The 22,052-nt window shown below is 39.1% G+C and overlaps 2 protein-coding genes across 3 annotated transcripts; one reads left to right on the forward strand and one right to left on the reverse strand.

Moving 5' to 3' along the window:
* The first annotated feature begins 1,617 nt into the window (after window positions 1-1,617).
* On the forward strand, window positions 1,618-12,225 carry thoc1 (THO complex 1). The gene is made up of 22 exons (XM_019347479.2): window positions 1,618-1,705; window positions 1,796-1,868; window positions 1,973-1,997; window positions 2,121-2,181; window positions 2,286-2,355; window positions 4,328-4,446; window positions 4,540-4,588; window positions 4,673-4,768; window positions 4,919-5,001; window positions 5,081-5,154; window positions 5,263-5,371; window positions 5,473-5,607; window positions 6,528-6,628; window positions 6,741-6,807; window positions 8,792-8,842; window positions 8,966-9,036; window positions 9,180-9,275; window positions 9,433-9,498; window positions 9,587-9,670; window positions 9,834-9,981; window positions 10,074-10,158; window positions 11,867-12,225. Exons 1-22 carry the CDS (start codon window positions 1,658-1,660, stop codon window positions 12,142-12,144), a joined length of 1,989 nt encoding a protein of 662 aa, XP_019203024.1. The 5' UTR covers window positions 1,618-1,657; the 3' UTR covers window positions 12,145-12,225.
* Window positions 12,226-12,312: 87 nt separating this feature from the next.
* usp14 (ubiquitin specific peptidase 14 (tRNA-guanine transglycosylase)) lies at window positions 12,313-21,874 on the reverse strand. Of its 2 annotated transcripts, none has more exons than XM_003438082.5 (16): window positions 21,595-21,874; window positions 20,586-20,731; window positions 20,283-20,315; window positions 20,083-20,187; window positions 18,981-19,084; window positions 18,814-18,872; window positions 18,605-18,735; window positions 18,403-18,483; window positions 18,224-18,306; window positions 17,945-18,059; window positions 16,253-16,318; window positions 16,054-16,146; window positions 15,838-15,966; window positions 15,680-15,740; window positions 13,505-13,612; window positions 12,313-13,395 (listed from the first exon to the last, which is right to left on the reverse strand). In XM_003438082.5, the coding sequence occupies exons 1-16, from the start codon at window positions 21,608-21,610 to the stop codon at window positions 13,250-13,252; spliced, it is 1,476 nt and encodes a 491-aa protein (XP_003438130.1). In that variant the 5' UTR covers window positions 21,611-21,874; the 3' UTR covers window positions 12,313-13,249. The 2 variants fall into 2 exon arrangements, with proteins under 2 accessions (XP_003438130.1, XP_005476503.1); XM_005476446.3 differs by lacking the exon at window positions 21,595-21,874 and adding an exon at window positions 21,222-21,350.
* Window positions 21,875-22,052: the final 178 nt, after the last annotated feature.

Here is a 22,052-nt window from a genome sequence, read left to right on the forward strand (position 1 = left end):
CACCAGCTAGACAATGTCTTGCTGACAGAAGTGAGCCATTGCTGCAGTTTTTGGAAACTGAAGGAAATTCTTACACTCATTTTTACACTTTTTGAATCCAAGCTTTCGTCTGTGAGAATCGCCTGTCCCAGTTTTTAACTTTTCACAGAGAATCTGGACCTGTGACTCCCAGGAGTTACAGGTTACAAAGACTGAATACATACACCAAAAAATGTCTTTCTATTTCAGATTCTGAGGAATCACAAAAAGTGGTTTCTACAAATCTCCACAACATATGCACTGATCAGATAAAGTTTTCAAATAATGTTGTGCAGTGGAAAAGTAAAATTCACCATACCCCTTGTTTCCTAAACTAAGACTAATGTAGACTTACTTAGACTCTTTTGGCTTTGGGTTTCTTGAAAGGCACTATATAAATCTAGGCTATTATTGTTCATCTCTGTATACACAGTTTGAAAGTGGAGAGAATAACTGAATGTTGCTCAGTGACAGTGGGTACGGTTAGAGGTTTTGTTTGCACCATACTTGCACCCAACGGTGGTACAGCCAGGCTCGTGTTTTCATTAGGGTTTCCAGTGCCTTTGCAAAACCCTTCAGTTCAAGCCAAAAAGATGACACATTGTCATCAGCGCCACACCTTTTTTCATGGCTATCTAAAGCAGAAGGGGTGCCCATATCTCCCAACAATCCATCAGCTGCCTAATACCACACAGAAGGACACAGAGATGTTTCTGCATTGTGCCACTTTTAGTAGGAATCTACCTTTCCATCCTTTTGTTCAGACCACAGTTATGAAGAAATAAAGTGTACACTAGAAGTAAAATTTTCTATTTCATCTGGAATCCTCCATAAAAAGAAAAGGCATCCAGCACAATATATTAAAATATTTCTTTCATACGTTTTGGTTTTGATATGACATGTAAGAAAGTCATGTATCTCCCTATCACATCTTCATGTCCACTTTAGCATATATGCATGAATTTCAGTAGCTAGTCTTTCATGGTTACTGGGCCTTTTATGGTGACCAGTACTGATAGATATTGCTACCCCTTGCTTCCAAGGATGTGGAGGGTAAACCACCTTATATGTCTTCAGTTTTCTCCATAGTACACGTTCCTTGAAAGAGAAAGAAAAGTTCATATAAATGTAAAAATAATAATAATAATAATAATAATCAAAAATGTAGATAAAAGTTCAAATCAGAGGAGACAAACAAATAAAAGTTTGAAAGGAGAAAAGGGAAAGGCCAAAGGAGAACTTCTTACATACTCAGTGTATGTGTGAGATCCATGTGAACAGCCAATGTTATCCTCATCTGGTTATGTTCTCCAAAGGCTCCTGGACCTCCATTATTCCTTAAGTCCTTGTTATTATGACTCTCCTGCACACTAAAAAGTGTTAGTTTAACAATTAGGCAAATATGATGTACTGTGAGGAAAATGTTTAACAATTACACCATTACCATAATAATTTGCATGATACAAGTTTTTGTTTTTTTTTTTTAATGGTGGAAAGTGCGCTGGAGACATAAACTTTCACATTGCACCTTGACTGTAATTAATTTTAAATGCAATCCTGCACCGCTCTCGACCCTTTTCCCCACACTCAAAGAAGCCGGAACAACTTTATCGGCACTTCCGGTTGCCAAAAAGAGACGATGTCGCCGTCTTCATTTAATTTTGTCGACGCTAAAGACAAATTTACGGTAAGAAAACACAGAACTTCAGCAACGTATAAAAATATGTGCAGTTATATATTTTATATCACAGTTAAAATCCTAGCCTGGGTTTGTTAGTGTAGCATGTCGCGTGTTGTTACCATAACAGATGAAGCTAAGCTAACACAGACGCTAACCAACGATGCCGTTTGTTTCATAAATGTTTTCTAATTCTCCTTCTTCTTCTTCTTCACACAATCTCAGGCGTCTGCCGTCCAGGCTTTGACTGGAAAAAAGCATCAAACCTTTGATCAGTATTTTTTAACCAGATCCCCGGCAAGTAAGTGAAGTTGTTAGTTCTTGCTAACTAATGTATTGTAATTATTTCTGTTGGCTATTATACTCTATAATAATGGAGGAAGGGATGCAACTTTACTGATCGCTTGTTTTTCTCACATTACAGTGAGGCGGAAAAGAAGACAACCCTCGATCAGGCTCTGAGGGGAGTTCTTGGTGATCTGATTGTAAGAAATGCTTTTTGTTTGTTTGTTTCTAGTACGCGTTTGTTCAATTTTTTTTTATTAAATTACCCTCAAAATCCTCAAACGATATATTCAAATGTTTCCAGGTTGAGCAAAAGTTGAGGTGTGATGACTACCTAGCTCTCATTTACCTGAGCATTGATGGCGTTACAGAAGGTATGTTACTCAACTAGGGGTCTCATAAGTAGATCCAGGTGATACACTGATTTTTAAGATTTAAAAAAAAAAAAAAAAAGTTTATTCCTTTTGTGCCGGGAAAGAAACCTGTACCATAAATAAAAACTAAAAACACTTTTTGATTAGTGTTTTAGCTCTTTAGTTCTCTATGAACTAAAGAGCTAAAATGTTCTCTTTGAACATTCAGCCAGTGCAAAAATCTGTGACACAACATATAAATATCAGCCACTGCCTTGTGAATGCCAAGTTATTTCCTATTATTCTCATAGCATACATCACTCAAAATGAGCACATAGTAGCATGTGGCTGATATATGTGTGCGTCCCAATTGATACCATACTTTTATAGCCAAAGAAAATCCTTTTTGGACATACATGTGTGAGAAATCCCTATTGCACATCTACTGAGGCAATTTGGCAGGTCTGTTATGCTGTGGGGGGGGGTTTACAGATATGCTTCTGATCCACTTGCCCCTATTTGTTAAAAGTAGAGATGGACCGATCCGATATTACGTATCGGTATTGGTCCGATACTGACCTAAATTACTGGATCGGATATCGGAGAGAAATAAAAAATGTAATCCGATCCATTAAATATAAAAAAAACACCTCACAAAACTTGCGACACGGCGTAACTCGGCTCATAACCGTAGCACGTCGGAGCAGTATGCATCACGTGATAGAGCAGCTGTGTGTATTTGTAGCCTCGCTACCAAACCAACATTTCATCTCCGAGGAAGTTATCCCACAGAGAAGTAAAGCAAGTGTGTAAGTTCATCTCTGAATGTTTGTAAAGCATTCCCGCGTTAAGCTTAACAACCGATATATGGAGCGACTGCCTCTCTCTCTCTCCCTCACCTTCCTGCGGCTACTTCAATCGTGAAACTGATCAATGATCAGCTGATCGGCTTTTCTGTCGTGAGTCCGTCTCTCTTCTTTGTTTTTGGTCCACTTTGCACCAGAAGGAGGAAACCAGCGGCTGAACAACAGCAGCACGTTTAAGCTTGATAAGCTGTTGTTAGAATTTATTTAATATTACTTTCTACACCAGGATCCTTTTCTACGTAGCTGACCGCTGGTAACTGTGCAGGGGCGGATCTAGCAAAGTTTAGCCAGGGGGGCCGATAGGGCATTAACAGGGAAAAGGGGGGCACAAAGACATACTTTTCTTTCTTATTCTCATTTAAAACGTCTAGCTTTTAATAAATAATTATCTGAATCTTACACCCAAAGTTTTAATCTGATGTAAAATGTATAGAAGTCCATTACTGTATATAGTAACTGTTAAGTCTAATATACCCTAATAAGCTATAGTACTTTTTTCTTTGAGAAGGTACCATCTGTGCAGTCTGCAGTTCTGTTGAAGAAAGATGTTGAATCTATTTAATTATTCTTGAAAAATAATTTATTTCTGTGCATTTTTTTCCACCTTGCATCAAATTAAAGTTGATTACATCGATTAAGCATCATGAGGTGGAGGGTGGGTGGTTCCCTATTTTTTTTTTTTTTCTGGGAGTTTGCAACCCTGTTAGTTAGGTTGCTTAATATTTCTGCTAAGTACTCTTTAAAATACCAGAATAGGGAGGATTAAGTTTATTAGATTGATCAGTGTTGCTGAACTATGAAATATTTTGGGCGCAGTGTATTTTTTACATACAGAATAGCTTTAGTGTTGTTGTTTATTTAAACTTGAGGATGAACTTATACAAAATGCAGCAAGATATTAAAAAAACAGTTTTATTGATTAAAAAACACACTGTATCGGATTCATATCGGTATCGGCAGATATCCAAATTTATGATATCGGTATCGGACATAAAAAAAAGTGGTATCGTGCCATCTCTAATTAAAAGCATGCATTTTGCAAGCAGACTGCTAAGGTAATCTTCTGTAAGTCTTAGAGACAATGTGTCATGTATGAAGAAACTTAAAAGACTTGTGGTCCACTGCAGGTATCTGTTCTGCTACGACCCCTTTCGTCCTGCTGGGAGACGTGCTGGACTGTCTTCCTTTGGACCTGTGTGACAAAATCTTCTCTTTTGTCGAAGAGAACGTCTCCACCTGGAAATCGGTAAATAAATTCCAGCTATTGAGTAAAGGCCCCCACAAATTTGTCCTGCGTTGATCACATGTTTACCAAAGCTGTGCTCTATTTTTCTTACAGAACTCCTTTTACACTGCAGGGAAGAATTATTTATTGAGGATGTGCAATGGTAAAGAGGTTATCTCATCATTTTGTGACATATGAAGCTTTTTATCTTTAAAATGCAGAGCAGTGTATTTTCCTGTCTGTGTAGATCTCTTAAGGAGGCTGTCCAAATCTCAGAACACAGTTTTCTGCGGGCGAATCCAGCTCTTCCTGGCACGTCTCTTCCCTCTGTCTGAAAAATCAGGTAAGAACAGCAGTATTTTATCATTATAAATAAATAAACCAACATAAACCTTTTGAAGATGAGGTTTGCAATCATTCATGGCACTCTGGCAACCCCATTCACAGCTTCTCTGTTCGAGTGATTCTTCTTTTTATTTTGTTTGCTTTCCAGGTCTAAATCTCCAGAGCCAGTTTAATCTAGACAATATAACAGTGTTCAACAAAAATGAACAAGAAAGCACTCTCGGCCAGAAGGTAAAGATCTGATTCTGACCCTGAGCACTTTAGAAGTAATCAAAAACTGTGAATGTTAAATGTGTTACTGTGTTTATAGCACACAGAAGAAAAGGAGGATGGTATGGAAGTGGAGGAAGGAGAAATGGGAGAGGATGATGGCCCTGCACCGAGGTAAGTTAAAGGCTTTCTCAAGAATAAATCACAAGGTTTGTTTCTTTCGTTTATTTGTTGAAGTAAACATTTTGATTGGCCCTTTATCTGGTTTAATTGTTATTGCAGCTCCATTCCAATCGACTACAACTTGTACAGAAAGTTCTGGACACTGCAGGACTACTTCAGAAATCCAGTGCAGTGTTACGATAAATTCTCATGGATGACATTCCTTAAGGTAATGCACCTTACTACAGATGCCTTTCCTCCTCATTTTTAAGATGGCAAGTATCGAAGTAGATGATTAAAAGTCATCGATCACTTTTTTGTCCTACGCAGTACTCAGATGAGACTCTAGCAGTATTCAAAAGCTATAAGCTGGATGACATGCAGGCCTCTAAGAGGAAGCTGGAGGAGCTGAGAGCATCAAGTGGAGAACATGTTTACTTTGCCAAGTTCCTCACAAGTGAGAAGGTGGGAAGACTTCATTTTAAATTTCCATGCTACACTAATTTAACCCATTAAAGCCTGAACCACAAAATAATTCCCAGAAAATTCACATTTTTTGAAACATTCTTTTTTCAATATATTTGTTTGTTAATCTTAAAAAGTCAAAAACACTATTCATCAAGGTATTCATCAAATGCGATATACTTGATGTTACAGGGTTAAGAGATTTAACACATCTACAGACTACATGTTCTAATTATTAAAATGTCTTAGGTGTTTGCTCTTTGTCTTTGCCTCAAGTGTTTTATGCATGTCTGATCATCCGTATCGGCTCCCGACCGCATGCCCTGCAGCTCACACTCACTCTCCTACATTTGCAAGTCTGCCTCACTCACAAGTCCTCTTGCAACATAATGTGCTAGTCCACATTGCCAAAGTTGTGTGTTGTTAAGCAGAACAGAAACTTAGTTTGTAAACCTCGAGGTTCTGGACCAAAATGGAGAACTGTTCTGTTGGGTAGGAGGAGAAAAACGGTAATGGCTGCCAGCTGTTTGCCTCTAAACAAAACTCTCATCAAACATGAACACTTGTTGATAAGCTTTTGTTGCCTTTGGAGTAATGCAGTGAGTTATTGTAAATTTGAGTAACATTAGTCATATCTTCACTTGTCAAACACAGGAAGGATAAAACATAGACACATAAACAGATGTTGAAATGGCTAACAATTTGTGGCGCTCTGACAAGTTAATGACGTTTGTTCCCTCACTGCTGCACTGCAGGCTCCATATCCATGGCATTTACTGCTTGTTTTGCTCATGCTGTGTCATGTGCTTTACATTTCTGAGTTTGTTGTATTTATCTACATGTCACTGATCTCCATTAAATATTTGTAAAGATTGGAGTTGAACATTACCTCACTTTGTTTCTTTTGTCTTTATCTCCAGCTGATGGACTTGCAGCTCAGCGACAGCAACTTCAGGCGGCACATACTGCTGCAGTACCTCATCCTCTTCCAGTACCTGAAGGGTCAGGTCAAGTTCAAAAGGTGAGCAGTGTCTCAGTGCTGACCGCGTAAATAAACTTGAATTTGTCTGATAAAGTATTGGTTATTCTCAAGTCTTATTTTTATTGTTTTTAATGTTTTTCTCCTCCTGCAGTTCCAGCTGTGTTCTGAATGATGACCAGGCTGCATGGATTGAAGAGACGACTAAACTGGTCTATCAGGTGAGTCCTAAGTTATGCTGGCACACACAAATGTAAATCTGTAAATCTATAAGAAATATAATAGTCAAACTCTCTATAGGATGAATTTTAATTTTAGTGGAGAAAAAAAATGTCACCCAACAAACCACCCTGAGGTTTGTGCTATAAAGGTATCAAAATGTCTCAGTTTTAACTGGTTGCAACAGGTGGCTGCTCCTCATTGAGCCTGGTTCTCCTGGAAGTTTCTTCCTGTTAAAAGGGAGTTTTTCCTTCCCGCTGTCACCAAGCGCTCGCTTATATCGGGTCGTCTGATTTTTCTGGGTTTTCTCTGAATTATTGTAGGGTCTTTACAATATAAAGTAAAGCACCTTGAGGTGATTGTTGTTGTGATTTGGCGCTATTGAAATAAAATTTAAATGAACTGAATTCAATTGATCATGTTGTAAGTTTAGGAGAAAACAAGCAAATTATGCCCAATTTTCATTTTTACTTTAACAAATATCAAGTTCATTTTCAGAAAAGCATTTAATCAAACAGCTAACTCTGTGTGTGTCTGTGCTCATGCATGGGCTTGTCTGTATGTGCAGTTGTGTTTATGTGTCTGACACTGGTACTAATCTGTGTGAAACTTCATGAATCAGAGGTGGATAGCACATTTAAACACCAGAGTGTGTGTGTGTTTTAGTTTGAATAGATCACAGCTTGTTTTTTGTATCTTGTTTATATATCCCTTGGATTTTAGCTCAGTTTGTGAGCTAAAATCTCTGTCCCTGTGTGGGACAGGCACAAGAGGCACTGCACATTCAGTTCACAACAAACATGAATGTTTGCGTAAGTCAGTCTGTCAGTTTGATCTTCCTCTGTAAAAAAAAAAAAAAAAAAAAAAACTAGGAGTTTTTTGTTTTGTTTTTTTAATCACAGCGCGTAGAACAGAAACAAAGGGAGTTTGGGTGACAGCCGAGTCAAGCATGTGATCCCAGATATTGTAAACATTAGCCACATTGTTTTGGGGGCATTGCCATTCAAAAATAACACACTGGGTCTTCAGTTTGCTCTTGCAGCCAGCAGCAGAACATTTGGCCTGATTTCCTCATATCTGACTTATGTTTTCATTCTTGAGAGGAAATGACTCTAAGGAAACTGCAGCTGTTCATTTGGAATTTAAAGTGGTGCTCCTGTGCTCATTCCCAAATGCATTTTTTTCTACCATTTGGTCCGCTGTCTGCAACGAACCATTTCAGTTTCCTGTAGACTGGCCTCTTTTTAAGCCAATTTTCTTGTTTTTATCCCTCTCTGCTTTTATTAGACTTAATTTTCCTTTTTGATAAAGTTTATAGTTGGGGGCTGGATCAGGTGACCCTGAATCCTCTTTTAGTTATGCGGAAATAGGCCTAGGCTTCCCATGATGCACTGTTTCTTTTTCACTTACCTTGTGCTATATAAGCACCTCTGTGTTTATACACTACTCTGCATTTCCAGTGTGTTTTGTCCTGTCTTCGTTCCCCCACCCCTAAAGAGTGGCAGCCTGGTTCTGCTGGAGGTTTCTTCCTGTTAAAAAGGAGTTTTTCCTTCCCGCTGTTGCCAAGTACTTGCTCATACGGTTGTGTGATTGTTGGGGTTTTCTGTGTTATTGTAGGCTCAGGGCCTTACAATATAAAGCACCTTGAGGCAACTGTTGTCATTTGGCCTCACCGAAGCCTGAGCTTTTTGCTCGCAAGAATTACTGGTGTGAAGTTAATATTTAAACTTTGGCCACGTTTAATATGCACATGCACCACTGTTACAATATATGAATGTATATGAAAACACTAGGAAAACCCTATTAGGCTCAATCTAAGTGGATGTCACAACAGGCTGTAAATCCTAATTTTCTGATCTGTGAAGGAAAAAAAACAGAAATGGTCCTTTCTCATATTTTGTGCTCACCTACTATGTAAAAAGAAAACAATGGTGAATCATGACTTTCTGTTATAAATCCCCTTTAATCTGTGCTCTGCTCTTGCAGCTGCTGAGGGAGATTCCTCCTGATGGTGACAAGTTTGCTGCCATGGTTGAGGTAAGCCATGCTTTGGAAATACCAGTATGATTAAATGAAGCTTTTGTTTATGCGCTCACAGCTTGTCAAGTCTTTTGTTCTCTATACACTGGTCCCACTATAAATGTTCATTATCTCTGACAGCACATCCTCAACACAGAGGAGAACTGGAATGCCTGGAAAAACGAAGGATGTCCGAGCTTTGTGAAAGAGAGGTACAGCAGTGTAATGTTTTGAAGTAGCCGTTCCAGATAATCATTTTAATTGATTTAGGGTTTAGACAGTTTTTACAGCAGCATAGAATTCTGGATAGCATGCCAAAATAACAGGTGGTCCCACTTGTTTTCCTCTTTAACAGAACAGTAGATGACAAGCCCAAAAGGCCCACAAGGAAAAGACAAGCTCCAGAAGACTTCCTTGGAAAAGGGCCAGACCGGAAGATTTTTATGGGAAAGTAGGTGCTTGAATCTGGGGATGGGCTGGTGGAGTGGTGTGAAGTGTGGTTTGGTTTTTTTGTCGGTCTCAGATTTTCCCTCTGTATTGGTGTCCCTCCTGCTGAAGTATTGTTGGAAATTTAGTGAAACTGTAAATGTTCTTCTCTTCTTTGCTAGTGATGAGTTGACTCGGCTGTGGAACCTCAATCATGACAACATGGAGGCCTGCAAGTCAGACAGCAGGTTGGAAAAGTCCTGAAATGAGTTCACGTTTGGCTTTTTGTATATACACCCTACATTTGTCATTTTAAAACTGTGGCCTTTCTTTCAGAGAGTTCATGCCGTCATTGGATGAATTCTTTGCAGAAGCTATTGAACAGGCCGACCCAGCCAACATGGTCGAGGAGGAGTACAAGTAAGATGGCTTTTACAAAACCTTTCTTAACCATGGAGGGGGGAAAATCCAGTATTCAATCTCCTACCAGAGACTTATTTTTAATTTTATTTCTTTTATTTACTTTACATATATTTACTATTTTTCTGATGTCTTTTATGTCTAATCCTGTAAATCCCTGTAGGGTTGTGCGAAATGCAAACTATGGCTGGCGGGCTTTGAGGCTGCTGTCCAGGAGAAGTCCACACTTCTTTCAGCCAACAAACCAGAAGTTTAAGAGCCTGGCAGACTACCTCGACAGCATGGTCAGCAAGTTGGCCAAAGAGCTACCAGTAAGGATTTTATTTTATTAAAAAAACAAAAACAAACTGGGAGTTTCCATGAGTCCATTAACCCACTGACTTTTTTTTCTCCGTTCATGAAGAAGGACATCCCATCTGAAGAAATAAAGACAGGAGAAGAGGATGACGACGATAATGGAGACAATCTGCTCAAAGACAGCAATGACAGTAAGTCGTCACGTGTTCTGTATTTCACTCTAGATGTTTCGGACTTCACATATATTTACGTGTGTAAGCACTTAGACAAGGAAACTATTATTATTATTATTAGATCATCCAAACGAAGGACCAGTGAGCTCATGTCATGATGAGGTTCACAAGAATCACTACTCCTCCTACAGTAATATTTAGAATTTAATCAGACTTACAGTTAAAGATCAACTAATGTGTCTTCAGCTGTGCTTAAGGTCAAGGTCACCTTTGTTGTTACACAGGTGCAGGAATCACTACACCTTGATTGTCATGATTATAAATTGAGTGTTTGTGTGTATTTAGACACAAATTCTGTCATTGGGTTAATAAAGTCTTGAGCTACATTTGGTTCCCATGAAGAATGATATCACCCAGCATGAGATTTCTCGATGTTGGTAGATTTTGCATGCACAAAATGAACGAGAAAGAATCAAAATGAAACGCCAAATGATGTGATGGCTTGAAATATCGCTTTGGCACACGTGTTGCAAACCAGTATTGTGATGTTAGGAGGTGACGATCAGGATCTTAGTGATCATGATCATGGAGGAAATAGTCTTATAGGTTGGGGACTTCCTGTCACCATTATTCCAATATCAGTAATATGGCCAATATTATGACATGATTTCATGCTTTTTATTGCATGTATTTTTTTCTATTGACCATGTTGTCATAAATCTCCTGACAATTTCATCTGGTGGAGAATTGTTTTAATTTGTCCCGGATGTGACTGTTTGACTTTCGGTGGATTTTAATTCTATTAGTTTGTTCAATACGGCCGACCAATTACATGCTTCATATGTTACGCTAACCTGTGGTCGATTGTTGGATTTCAATGAGGTCAGTGTTCTAAATCAAACAATCAAGATGTGATTGAAGTCGAAGACAAAAGTATTCCATCCGCTGTAGTTAATGGAATAGAGGTTCAGATGTAACTGGAGCGGCTTGTTCCCTGGAAGCTGATCACTGAAAGCCTTGGTGTAAGAGCCAAAGATTTTTCAATGCAAGCGAAAGAAGCCATCATTAGGTTGAAGAGGCAAAATAAATTGTAGCATTTAGTGATGTCTGTTTGAGATCCAGGTATTAAAAACAGTAAATTTAAAATTGTTAGTTTGTCTGATTTAATGTTGAGCCTCGGAGAAAGGGAAGGAGCAAATGGGGGATTATTCATAAAAAATAGCTGTTAAACTTCTTGAATTGTAGCTGAAACTCTATACTTCAATCACATTCTGATTGACTTTAAACCCACTGTGGTTTGTTTAGAGTGTTAAATTACAAAAATTGTGTCAAAATTGTATCTATGGACATGACTGTATCAGAAAGAGCAAGTGTTAATGATTTAACTTGTACTACTGTATATGAAAGTGATATCAGTGAACTAAAATGCAAAAATACTGGACTGTGAAACAGAATTTGTCTCTGTGCTTTTCCCATTAGTTACATTGAATATGCAATGTTATTATCAGTATGTTTGGTTTTCCCTCTTTCATACGCTTAATTTAAGATGATGAAAGCATGACCTTCAGTTCCAGCTTCACACATATTTCCATCTAAATGTCTTCAACCCAACTTGACCTCTGTATTTTACAAGCTCCCACTTCCCACGATGAAATCAGTTTGTGTTAGCAGTTTCAACCCTGGAGCAGAGGGCTATTTATATCCTTCCTCTTCCAATTTCTTCAAGGTCCGAGCATTCAGAGCAAACTTGTGACGAACCAGCAGATGGATGACGTAGCAGCCAAACTGGGCGCTCAGTGGAAGAACCTCGCTTCTCATTTGGAAATGAAGGCGGCCGAGTTGCGAGAAATCGAAACGGACAGTGAAGATGTCGACATGCAGGCCAAACTGCTGCTGGTGGCCTGGCAGGACAGAGAGGGAACACAAGCTACTGTGGAGAACCTGGTCGCAGCTCTGAATGCCACCGGTTTCTCCCAGATTGCAGACGGCCTCAGTGAGGCTTAAAATCTGTATTTCCATAACATTGTTCCACTTTTTTTAAACCAAAATGTTGCAAACTAGTTTTTATATGTCATATATTGGTTTTTTTTCCCCCACTGTAGAGAATTCAATAAATGTTTTCTCCTTGTAAAAAGTTTGGTAGCACGTTTGTTTTGATACACAACAATCTCATTTTGGTGTAACACTTTATTTTCACCACCTATGAAAGGAGTTCAGTCAATAAGTTATTACAGAGAGTTGACGTTCAGGCCTTACAGACTGTGGCAGGGTGATCCGGAAACCTGCACGGAGAAACAAGGTGAAGCACAGCGTTTTTTTTTTTTTTTTGTAAAGGTACAGATTAAAGTCTGAGATCCGCATCAGCAAGAACGATGTTCAAAAGCTTATTGAGCAAACCATCACGGTTGAAGCTCAAGCCTTTATTAAACCGCACACAGTTCACCACAAGGGCAACATGTTCTGAACCGTTTCCCCACACACTTCCCTGAAAAGAGCATTAGTGAAGATTTGGCAGAAAGAACCTCATCTGTCAATACATTTGAGAACAATTACAGGAGATGATGTGAGCCAAGCACTTAAAAGACCTGAGATTGAACCCAAATTACCCCGAGGGGGCCAACAGGTGAACAAGGGCAAGTCTTTACAGTGTTTTGTAATACGTCAGAGACGATACAAGCCAGAATGTCGAGGAGAACAGCTTGGCTAGGCATTTCTGTACAAGATTAAATGACTAGAGAGAAACATTTTGCTTTAATGATATGAGCACCTTATCAAAGGCTTTAAAAAATATACAATGTGTATAAAACATTTAATGAAACTGCAGCGCTAGACTCAAAAACCTCTTAAGGATCCAGTCCAGAGATTGCCTCTCATCATCTCTCCATTTTCAAAGCCCACTGTGGTTGAATATTTAACACCATTTGACAGAATTTGTTTTACAAGCATCTGTGTTGGTTACAAAAGAAAACACAAAAAAAAAAATAAAAATTAAGGTATTCAAATCTTTAAAGACACCAGTTTTATTGCACATCTATGCAGACAGTGCTTTGAAATGGCAATTTGTGTGTATATTGGATGTTGTCTTTGTCTTCTAAGAAGTCTGCCACAGCTATTGTTCCTCTTCAAGTATGTCCAGCCGCCGGGGGCCGTACAGTAGAACATACGCTATATGCCAGTCTCCACCACCTGACAGTCGCAGGATATCCTCTGGAGACACCACACTCACCTTGTCATCGTCAAACTTGACCCACTCATCTGTCAGAATGACACCAGAAGACAAGACACATGAAGCGCTTGCACAGTATAAATTGGGACTGATCGATGTCACGGTGCATGTTGATTACTGTCACACAAATATGATTACCTTCTTTCCTTTTCACCCATCCCACATAGTGACCTGAGGAGCTTGAGCGGCCTTGGTGCGTCAGCACAGCCTGCAGGTCGTAGTAGCCACTGTTGTTGGAACCAAGGTCTACGAGAAGAAATCATGCCGTACCTTTAATTCTGACTCGTGATCGAAAGAGAAATATCCACACAGCGCAAAAAAAACCAAAAAAAACAAAAAAAGCATACTCAATCCAAAAATTTCACGACAAAAAAACCCAAAACATAACCGTTTTGACAGGAAAATGAAAGACTAGTCCAGCAATTTATTTAAACGTGGAAAAACAGAGTTTGTACCATTCAAACAAGCTTGAAATATTTGGTATGAGCACCTTTATTCTTGGACAGCCTGAACCGTCTTTGGGAGCTCTCTTGTAATTTCTTTAAGGTGTCTTTAGGGATAGTTTTCCAGGCTTCTTGAAGGACATTTACACCTCTTCTTTGGATGTTGACTGTCTTTTGTTCCATTCTCTGTCAAAATGATTCTACACTGCTTCAATAATGTTGAGGTCTGGACTCTGGGGAAGCTGATCCACGACTGATAGTTAGGGGTGGGTTTAAAACTAATCAATTTCCCTGATTCAAATTGATTTTAGTTTGAATAATAATAATATCGATTCATTAAATCGATTTTTAAATATAAATGTATTTTGCCAGAAAAACCAGAATCTCAGGTTAAAGCTCACAAAACTATTTCAACAACCACCAAACAGCTAAAACAGCAGACGATTAAAGAGCAGGTAAACGGTTTCCGCAAAAAGATGTAAACACAGAGCACGGATCCACCCCGTTCACCCGACGGCACGTATGCCGACATCCCGGGTGTTGAAAGCCAACGTCTTGCAGATTCTGAAGCTGCAGGTCACATCACACTTCCTGTACAGCTCTCTTTCTCTCAGTGTACTTCAAGACCAATTTACAATAAAAACAATCTGTTTTCTGCATTATTTGCTTGCTTATTATATACCAGTCCACCATTGTGTACAGTATTGTCGCCTGCTGTTTTTTGCTTTTAATAAAATGACCTCCGACAAGAAAACCTAATTTCTGCTGTTCAATACAGAAGAAATGTAAACTTTTACAAATTTTGCCGAATTGCAAAACGCTTGGCTGCGTCTAATAAAACCTCTGTAACTTTGCTCTGCTTCACTTCAGCAGCATCAGGTAATGTTCATTTGTTGATTCATGGTTTTATTCAGTTTTTGATCTACTGCAGAATATTTTTAAGGTCATCTGCTATAAAAAGCCAGGCCAGGAAAATTTTCTTCAGGTTTTTTTTGCATTTTATCCTAAGTTACTTTAACACAAAGGCATCTGCTTGATGCTCACATCTCTGATGAAGTCTCAGAAGTGTCAGCTTTCTATTTATAGCCTATAGAAATATATAAACAAATGATTAATGATCATCATTATATTATTTCTCTGAGTCAAAATTGAATAGAATCGAAGAGGGGATCAAATCCAGTCGGGGCCTTGTGAATCAGATCGAGTCAGTTATAGAAATCAGTGACGATACCCAGCCCTACTGATAGTGTTGCACTGTATTTTTCACTGCCATAGTGAAAAAGCTATCAGGCCCTTTCCAGACTATAGAGATTCCCGTATATCGTGTTTTGAAACTTGCCATGTTTGTCTTCCATTTGTCCAGTTTCCCAAAAAAAATTTTTTAAGGACACCCTGTTGGTGCAAAAATACTATTTTATACCTGTCAAACTGTTATCTTTGGCATTTTTTGTAGATTCGATTGAACTTTGCTTAGTTGTCTGTTATGTGTAGACAATACTAGTTCATCACATGAGTTAGGCACCTTTTTTAAGCTCGAATGATTCATAAGTCAGTCTTACAAAAAAGCAAAAATAAAAAAAGTAAAAGTCCTGTACTGAATGTCCTTCTTTCTATGTGTAAATTGAGTGAAAAAGCAGCCAACGTCCCAAGATAAACCTTCAGAAAGCCTGGAGAACTGCTGCTCTGCCTGGCTCCTTAGAAACAGGGGCCATGACTCGAGACTTTGTCCAGTAAGGCAGGTGAATTTGTAACGCATTTACATTTTTTTTTTCATCTACTTCCAACACCTGAGTTCTTTAACTTACATTGTAAATGTATTTTATTCTACTCATGTAACAACATTTCCCGCACTACTGTCACAGGTACATACCCTCTGGGAACGAGAAAGGCTCATATTTCACTTCTTTTGCTGCTTCTGCCTTCTTCATCAACTAGAAAAGAAAAGCAAATAGAGTTTATGCTTTAAACAGGAGTTCATCTACTCCTAAATATGTGTAAATGTCATGGCGAGCTGTAGATCTGCTTTACCTTTTGCTGCTGTTTCTCTAGCTTCTTGTCCTCGACCTCCTTAAACTTTGACCTGATTGGTAACATCTTTTCCTGCAGCTCCGCAGTGCACAGCTCATAAACATCCAACATGAGCGGGAACTTGACATCCTAAAAAAAACATATACACAACATTTGAGACTTTAGACCCTCAGCTACTGTGAGCACTGTTAGAAAGAACTGTAGCTGAAGACAAACCTTTAGAACTTTTGCATTGACAGACTCCTTCTCTTTGTAGAAAAACCTGACCATCTGAACAGTCAAGTAAGCAGGCAGGCGGCTAAGTTTTGACTAACAGGAGGAAAGAAAACCAAAATAAATGTCATATTCGAGTCCGTATGTACAGGTGGCAGTTTCAAATGACAAAAAGGAATATAACAGCGAAAAGAGGACTTACGGATTTTATATACAGCGCATTTCTGTTCAGGGTCGGAGACATTTTTGTGATTTCTTCTTGCAGTCTCTGTTGGGGCAGAAAAATTATTAGAATTTTTTTTTTTTTTTTTTTTTTTTATATAAACAGCTTGATCAGCTGTCTTGTGATAAAACATATATCCTCTTTACTACACGAGCGTGTAACCACCAGTATCCTTGCACCTGTCCACTGCAAGCCATTTCATTTTCCACAAATCCTGCCAAATCTTCCAAGTTTGTGTGGTTTTTCCTACTGATGAAATACGATTTCACCAACTCATCCATGTTGTAACCCATGCTGATTGACAGGTCGTGGCCCAAACAGCTGAAGTGTATCAGCATCTGCTAGAGACATAACTGTGAGTCATGCCCCCTGCAGAGGTCCTCGAATGACACTGCAGGGGTTGGGTTTATTAAGGGTGGCTAGGAGTGGGAGTAAAGGGAGCTGTTGAGGAGCTTTATGGAGCGGTCTGGTAGATATCACCTCCTTGTGGACATCAGCAAGACAAAAGAGATGGTGGTTGATTTCCAATGTGAAAAAAAAGAACTGTGACTAAGCCCATTACCATCGTGTGAGGGGGCTGAAACAGTGGACCGCTACAGGCACTATGGTGTTCATGTCAATGGCAGACTAGACTTAAGGACCAACAGTGCTGCTGTGCGAAATGGGGTGAGCAGATGCTACTTTCTGAGGAAACTCAGGTTCTTCGTGTGTGCAGCAAAATGCTGGAGATCTTCTACCATCCTGTGGTAGTGAGTGCCATTTACTTTGCTGTTGTGTACTTTGCTGGGGGGCAGCATCAGTGCCAGAGATGCCCACACTACAACTAACTAATTCACAAGGCTCAAACCATCACTGGTCAGAATGTGGAAGTGTTTGAGTCAGTAAGGGATGGGAGGTCAATGAGAAACTGCTGTCCACCATGGACAACCCATGATACCAGCTCCACACTACAGAGGCAGCAGAGCTCATTCTCATTCAGACTGATTCAACCCCGCTACCACAAAGACCACTTCAGGAAATCATTCCTACTATTCTCTATAAGACTGTATAATAATTCCTGTTCTGGGCAGGTAAACACACGTGTCAGCAAGTAAGAAAAAACATTTTTCAACATAGATTTCTATACTATAGTTTCCTGCTGCAGTTTCTTATGTTTATAGTGTACATATTTTTTAATGACATCTGCGGTCGGTCTTATTTTTCTTTAACTTCATGTTTTTGTTTTGTTAAATCAATTTTGTATATAAATATTTTGCACTACCTCACATTATAAGCCCTTTACACTCAGGTTGTGGTACTACCTTTTAATACTTTTAAGATATTGCTTTTATTGTAGTATTGTGTTCTATTGTTTTCATGCCATTTTAACACAGTAATTTACTTTGTGGGATCAATAAACTATCTGTCTTATTGGCCTGTTATGTAGCCCCAATTAGCTGATATGTGCCTGTGCACTACACTCATACAGTTTGTGAATGAATCATCTTAGCGTTAGCTCCTAACTGTAACCATAATAGGCAACTACTGACTTCAAAAATCCAACATGGTGGAGTCAAAACAAAAATGTTCAAGGTTCAAAATGTCCAGTCCAAAACCACTGTGTGATGTCACGGTGGCTATATGCATCTTTAATACCATCTATGCTTTGCAAACAGACCTCATGATACATACCAGCCTTAGTCCTGTTGCCAGGTATTTCACTTCTTGGTTGATGAAGCAACTGAGCTGGAGCTGACTTTCCTTGCCCTTGATTGGTTCCTCCTCCTCGGACTCTGTGCATTTCATGCTGAATAGCAGAGTTAAGAAGAAGCCTGGCACATTAATTTCACCTCTGGATCTTATCTCATTACCAACAGCTATGAAAGAACAGCGCAGTCTTTTAAAAGTGAAACTATACAACAAGTATTAAAGTGTACAAAGATTTGATTGACAAAGACATCAGAAGGATACCTAGTTTCAAATTCTACACCAAAATACTGGTCGATGAAGTTCTTCTTTGCAGAGGCAGAGGCAGCTCCACCCTCAGATTCAGTCTGAAGATTAAAAATAACAAAATTTTCTCATGAATTTATGAGACAGCCATAATTAGATTACAAAAAAAACAGATTTGGCAGTTTTTTAAGCATTACCTCCATGGCAGTCTCTGGTTCTAGTGGCTCCAGCTTTTGCTGAAGCACTCTCATCATCTGCAGCCAACATTCATTGGCATCCTGAATGAACAACAAAGCACCATAATGTCGTGAATTTGCTGCCATTATGAGACTGAGTTTAAGTCACGTCGCATGGCTGATCAAATTTAACAACGCAGAACTGTAATTAAGAGTTTTTCACCTGCTGAAGGTACTGCCCCTGATCCCCCTTCTCAGCAAACTGTGGAAAGGCCATATGGAGGAACTGCAGCAAAATAATGGGAGGGAGGCTGGACGAGGTTTTATCCATAGTCTCATATAAATCACGAAGGGCTAAAAAACAAACAAACCATTTTATTTGTATCAGTAAATTCACGACATTAATAAGTCTATTTTTGGCATGCTTCACACCTGCTGTGATGTACTGAGATGGTGCATTTGCCCCTGAAGATCGCAGAGCACCTGAATACCTGTAGAGGGAGACGTGATGTGAACGACAATAAAAAAAGAGTGGTGGTGAAATTATTCATAATCGTCTAAACACGTCACTGATAAACAGTAATAGCAGTAAAAATGACCTCTTGAGTGCAGTTTTGAGCTCTGGCACAGAGCGTAGACACTGCACTGTGGCATTCATGTAGCAGGTGTTGCCCAGGTTCGTCAGTCCACAAGGCAGCTCCATCTGACAATGACAACATTCACAGTGGGATAGGTTCATCTCAAGGTATAACACTACGTGTAGTTAAGGGATACATAAATTTAGTTTCATCGTAGATCTAGGACTGTGCAGAAGGGACAATACAGAATCAACACATCACATTGAGTCAACTTCTTCTTTATCAAGTATGGTCATCTGATCTGTTCGAGATACATAAACTGTCTTTATTTAAAAGCTCAAGTTTGTCGAACTCTGTCCTTACAATTCTTTTGGCACGCCCAATTTCAGAAACGGTAATGAGTTCACACGTCAAACCCCACAAATTCTATGAACCACTAAAGACGCTTTGCTCATTTCTTTAATTTGTTCGTCCCTCCTGCCTGTGACCCAGACATCAATCTCAGTACTTCATGTTGCTGGAGGAGCTTTAATAAAAGACGCACAAGAGTATCCTTTTTTGGAAGTACTAAATAAATAAGTAAATATAATTCAAAGCAGGCCTAAAAATAAAAAAAATAAAGAATAAGGAACACTGCTACATCTGAAAGTGTAAAATACAGTTGCACTCGGGCAATGAGGAAAAAAAATTATGATGCATTTGTGCCAAACATGAGATATGAATAAAATCTCCTTTAAAATGGGACTCCGGAGGATGCATCTCTCTTTTGTTGTTGGTTTTTTTGGGGGTTTTTTGTTTGCCCATTTCCATTTTAAAGACATTTATCCAGTATTTATCATGTGGAAGTTTGCGATTCATACTGTATTTTGAGTCTACTGCATATTTTCTCTTCAGGAAATAAATTATAAATTCATTACTACACCAAAACACCTAGCTTGCAAATTTCTCTCTGAGCCACACACAAAAAAAGTTTTTAGCAACTACATGATTCTGCACATTTAGTTTACCATTTTATACTTCATACTCAGTACATGAAATCCCAATTCAATCAATCACATCCACACTAAAAGCTGTAATTGTTATATTTGTTCACCCCACAGTGGCAATTTTCAGGATTACTCACCGCTGAGGCCAGCTGCTCCTCAGTCATGTCCTCTACAAACATGGGTCGGACTGCAGGCTCCTCGGGTAGGGCATCTGCTGAGCCCATCATCAGCAGAGTCATTCCCTTCAAAAAGAAGAAAAATATTCATTTCAGTAACTTATGTGACAATTTTGTGGTGAAGCTCCCATAAAGAACCACTTGGTATATGCGGTACTCACATTTTTCAGCTTAATATTTCCCCACTCGTCATCCTAGAATTCAGATAAAACATTGATTAGCAACCTTAAAATGGATAAGGTTTACTCATCTTACCTTTAACTTTACCTTATCGGTTTCAAAACAAATGAAAAGACAAAACCAATCCTATAATTAATCAAAAAGTCCCTTTCATTTTTGTAAGAGCCATAGCACAACCTTGAAACTTAACCAAAACTAAGCATGTTTAAATTAAAGGAACTATATGCGCTGGTGTGGTTCTCTGAGGATCCCCTGTTCTACATTTTGGATGTTTATATTAGTACCTTGAGAGTGCCTCCCTTCACCATGACCTTCTGTCTGTCTGGCTGAACTCCTGTCAGGGCAAAGAGCTGCGCCTTGAACACCATGGGTGGTTCCTCAGTGTTGAGCTCTACTGCATCAAACTTCTCTTTGCCCCATTTCACATTTACTGAAAGAAACAGAAGCACTCAGTGTCAACATATTAGCCTTTCCTGGTTTGGGAAACCATGACATGACACAGCACCTCCTTAGCATCAGGGAAGTGCTCCAAGGAATAAGGCACCGGGGCAGTCCAGCTGACTGTCGGTGAATAAACACAAAGTGGGAGCCAACAAATATGCAACAGTCTGAATGTCTATGAACCGTAATAAAGGCGTTCATTAGCGATTATAGAAATCAGTATAAGATCACTGACACATAAAGAAAACAAACTGAGTGATCGCATGTCTTCAACTAGACGCAGTTGCAGTAAAGACGTATAACTGTACACTATGATTTAGCTAGCTTTGTTAGCAATGCTATCCTTCATAGTAAAAGGCACAAGTGCTCCCAATTCTGATAAAAAAATTTGTAGGGAAATGTCTTCAGCGGGTAAAAGCACAATTAAAGTGGTGACACTGCGGTGAGAATCGGTAGCTTTACATAATTAGTTAACCCACCTTACTTATTACCTGCTAACTGGGTAACTAAGCTAGCTGACAGCAGCAGTAGCTCAGTTAGCTTGGACAGCTTTTTCACGCACTCAGTAAACAATGTTAACAAACAGCGAACCGGATACAGTGGTGTAACAATTCTGTGCGCTTCCCTGTTTCAAAGAAGTGTCTTCTGAAATAACTCTACCACTAGTCTAAGAATAAGATGCTATCAAGATAGCATGCTAACGTTTGTAGGCTAAATGCAAATCATGCTACACACAGCTAAGCTAACATGCTAATGTAATTTATGTTGCCGCACTAAAAACACGTGTAAGGGTTCCCGATTTTAAAGTATTTTCCCCTTGGTGATCATCATGCTGTATTAAAAGTACTTTACCTGTAAACACCGGCATATTTAGAAACCTTTAATATCCTCAGCTCGCTATTTTTCCTGTTTCGGTCCACTGGGGCGCGAATGAAGAGTTGCTAGTTCTCGGACTGAACTTCATTCAAACAGAATGACGCTGCAACAACACGCTGGGAACTTATCGATGCGCTCTGACATCTGCTAGTCGTCCTGCTGGCCTGCAGCAACATCCGACATACACACACCCAGATCATTCAGACTTCATTAATTACAGTATTTATAAGTCAGGCCTGTAACTACACGGATTCCCAAGTGTGAGTGAATGATAGTTATCTCACAGCAAAAAGTGCACTGCTCTCACTGCAACACCATAAATAGACGAACTTTGGGCATGGAGCCCCTTTGTTCCTTCCACTCCATTTGATTAAAAAACACAAAGTAATTTTTTTAGAATGTAAAAGCACAAAACTACAATTAATTGTGCCAGT

The sequence above is a fragment of the Oreochromis niloticus genome, linkage group LG18 (genome assembly GCF_001858045.2).
Source record: "Oreochromis niloticus isolate F11D_XX linkage group LG18, O_niloticus_UMD_NMBU, whole genome shotgun sequence".
NCBI classification, from domain to species: Eukaryota; Metazoa; Chordata; class Actinopteri; order Cichliformes; family Cichlidae; genus Oreochromis; species Oreochromis niloticus.

Excerpts from the sequence above, each read along its gene's own strand:
- thoc1 (XM_019347479.2), top strand. The coding sequence starts at position 1,658 with ATGTCGCCGTCTTCATTTAATTTTGTCGACGCTAAAGACAAATTTACG. Across the intron at positions 2,182-2,285 it reads GAGTTCTTGGTGATCTGATT|GTTGAGCAAAAGTTGAGGTG; the intron begins GTAAGAAATGCT and ends AAATGTTTCCAG. Across the intron at positions 4,589-4,672 it reads TTTATTGAGGATGTGCAATG|ATCTCTTAAGGAGGCTGTCC; the intron begins GTAAAGAGGTTA and ends CTGTCTGTGTAG.
- usp14 (XM_003438082.5), bottom strand. Across the intron at positions 18,873-18,980 it reads CTCAAAACTGCACTCAAGAG|GTATTCAGGTGCTCTGCGAT; the intron begins GTCATTTTTACT and ends CTCCCTCTACAG. Across the intron at positions 13,396-13,504 it reads ATGGGTGAAAAGGAAAGAAG|ATGAGTGGGTCAAGTTTGAC; the intron begins GTAATCATATTT and ends TCATTCTGACAG.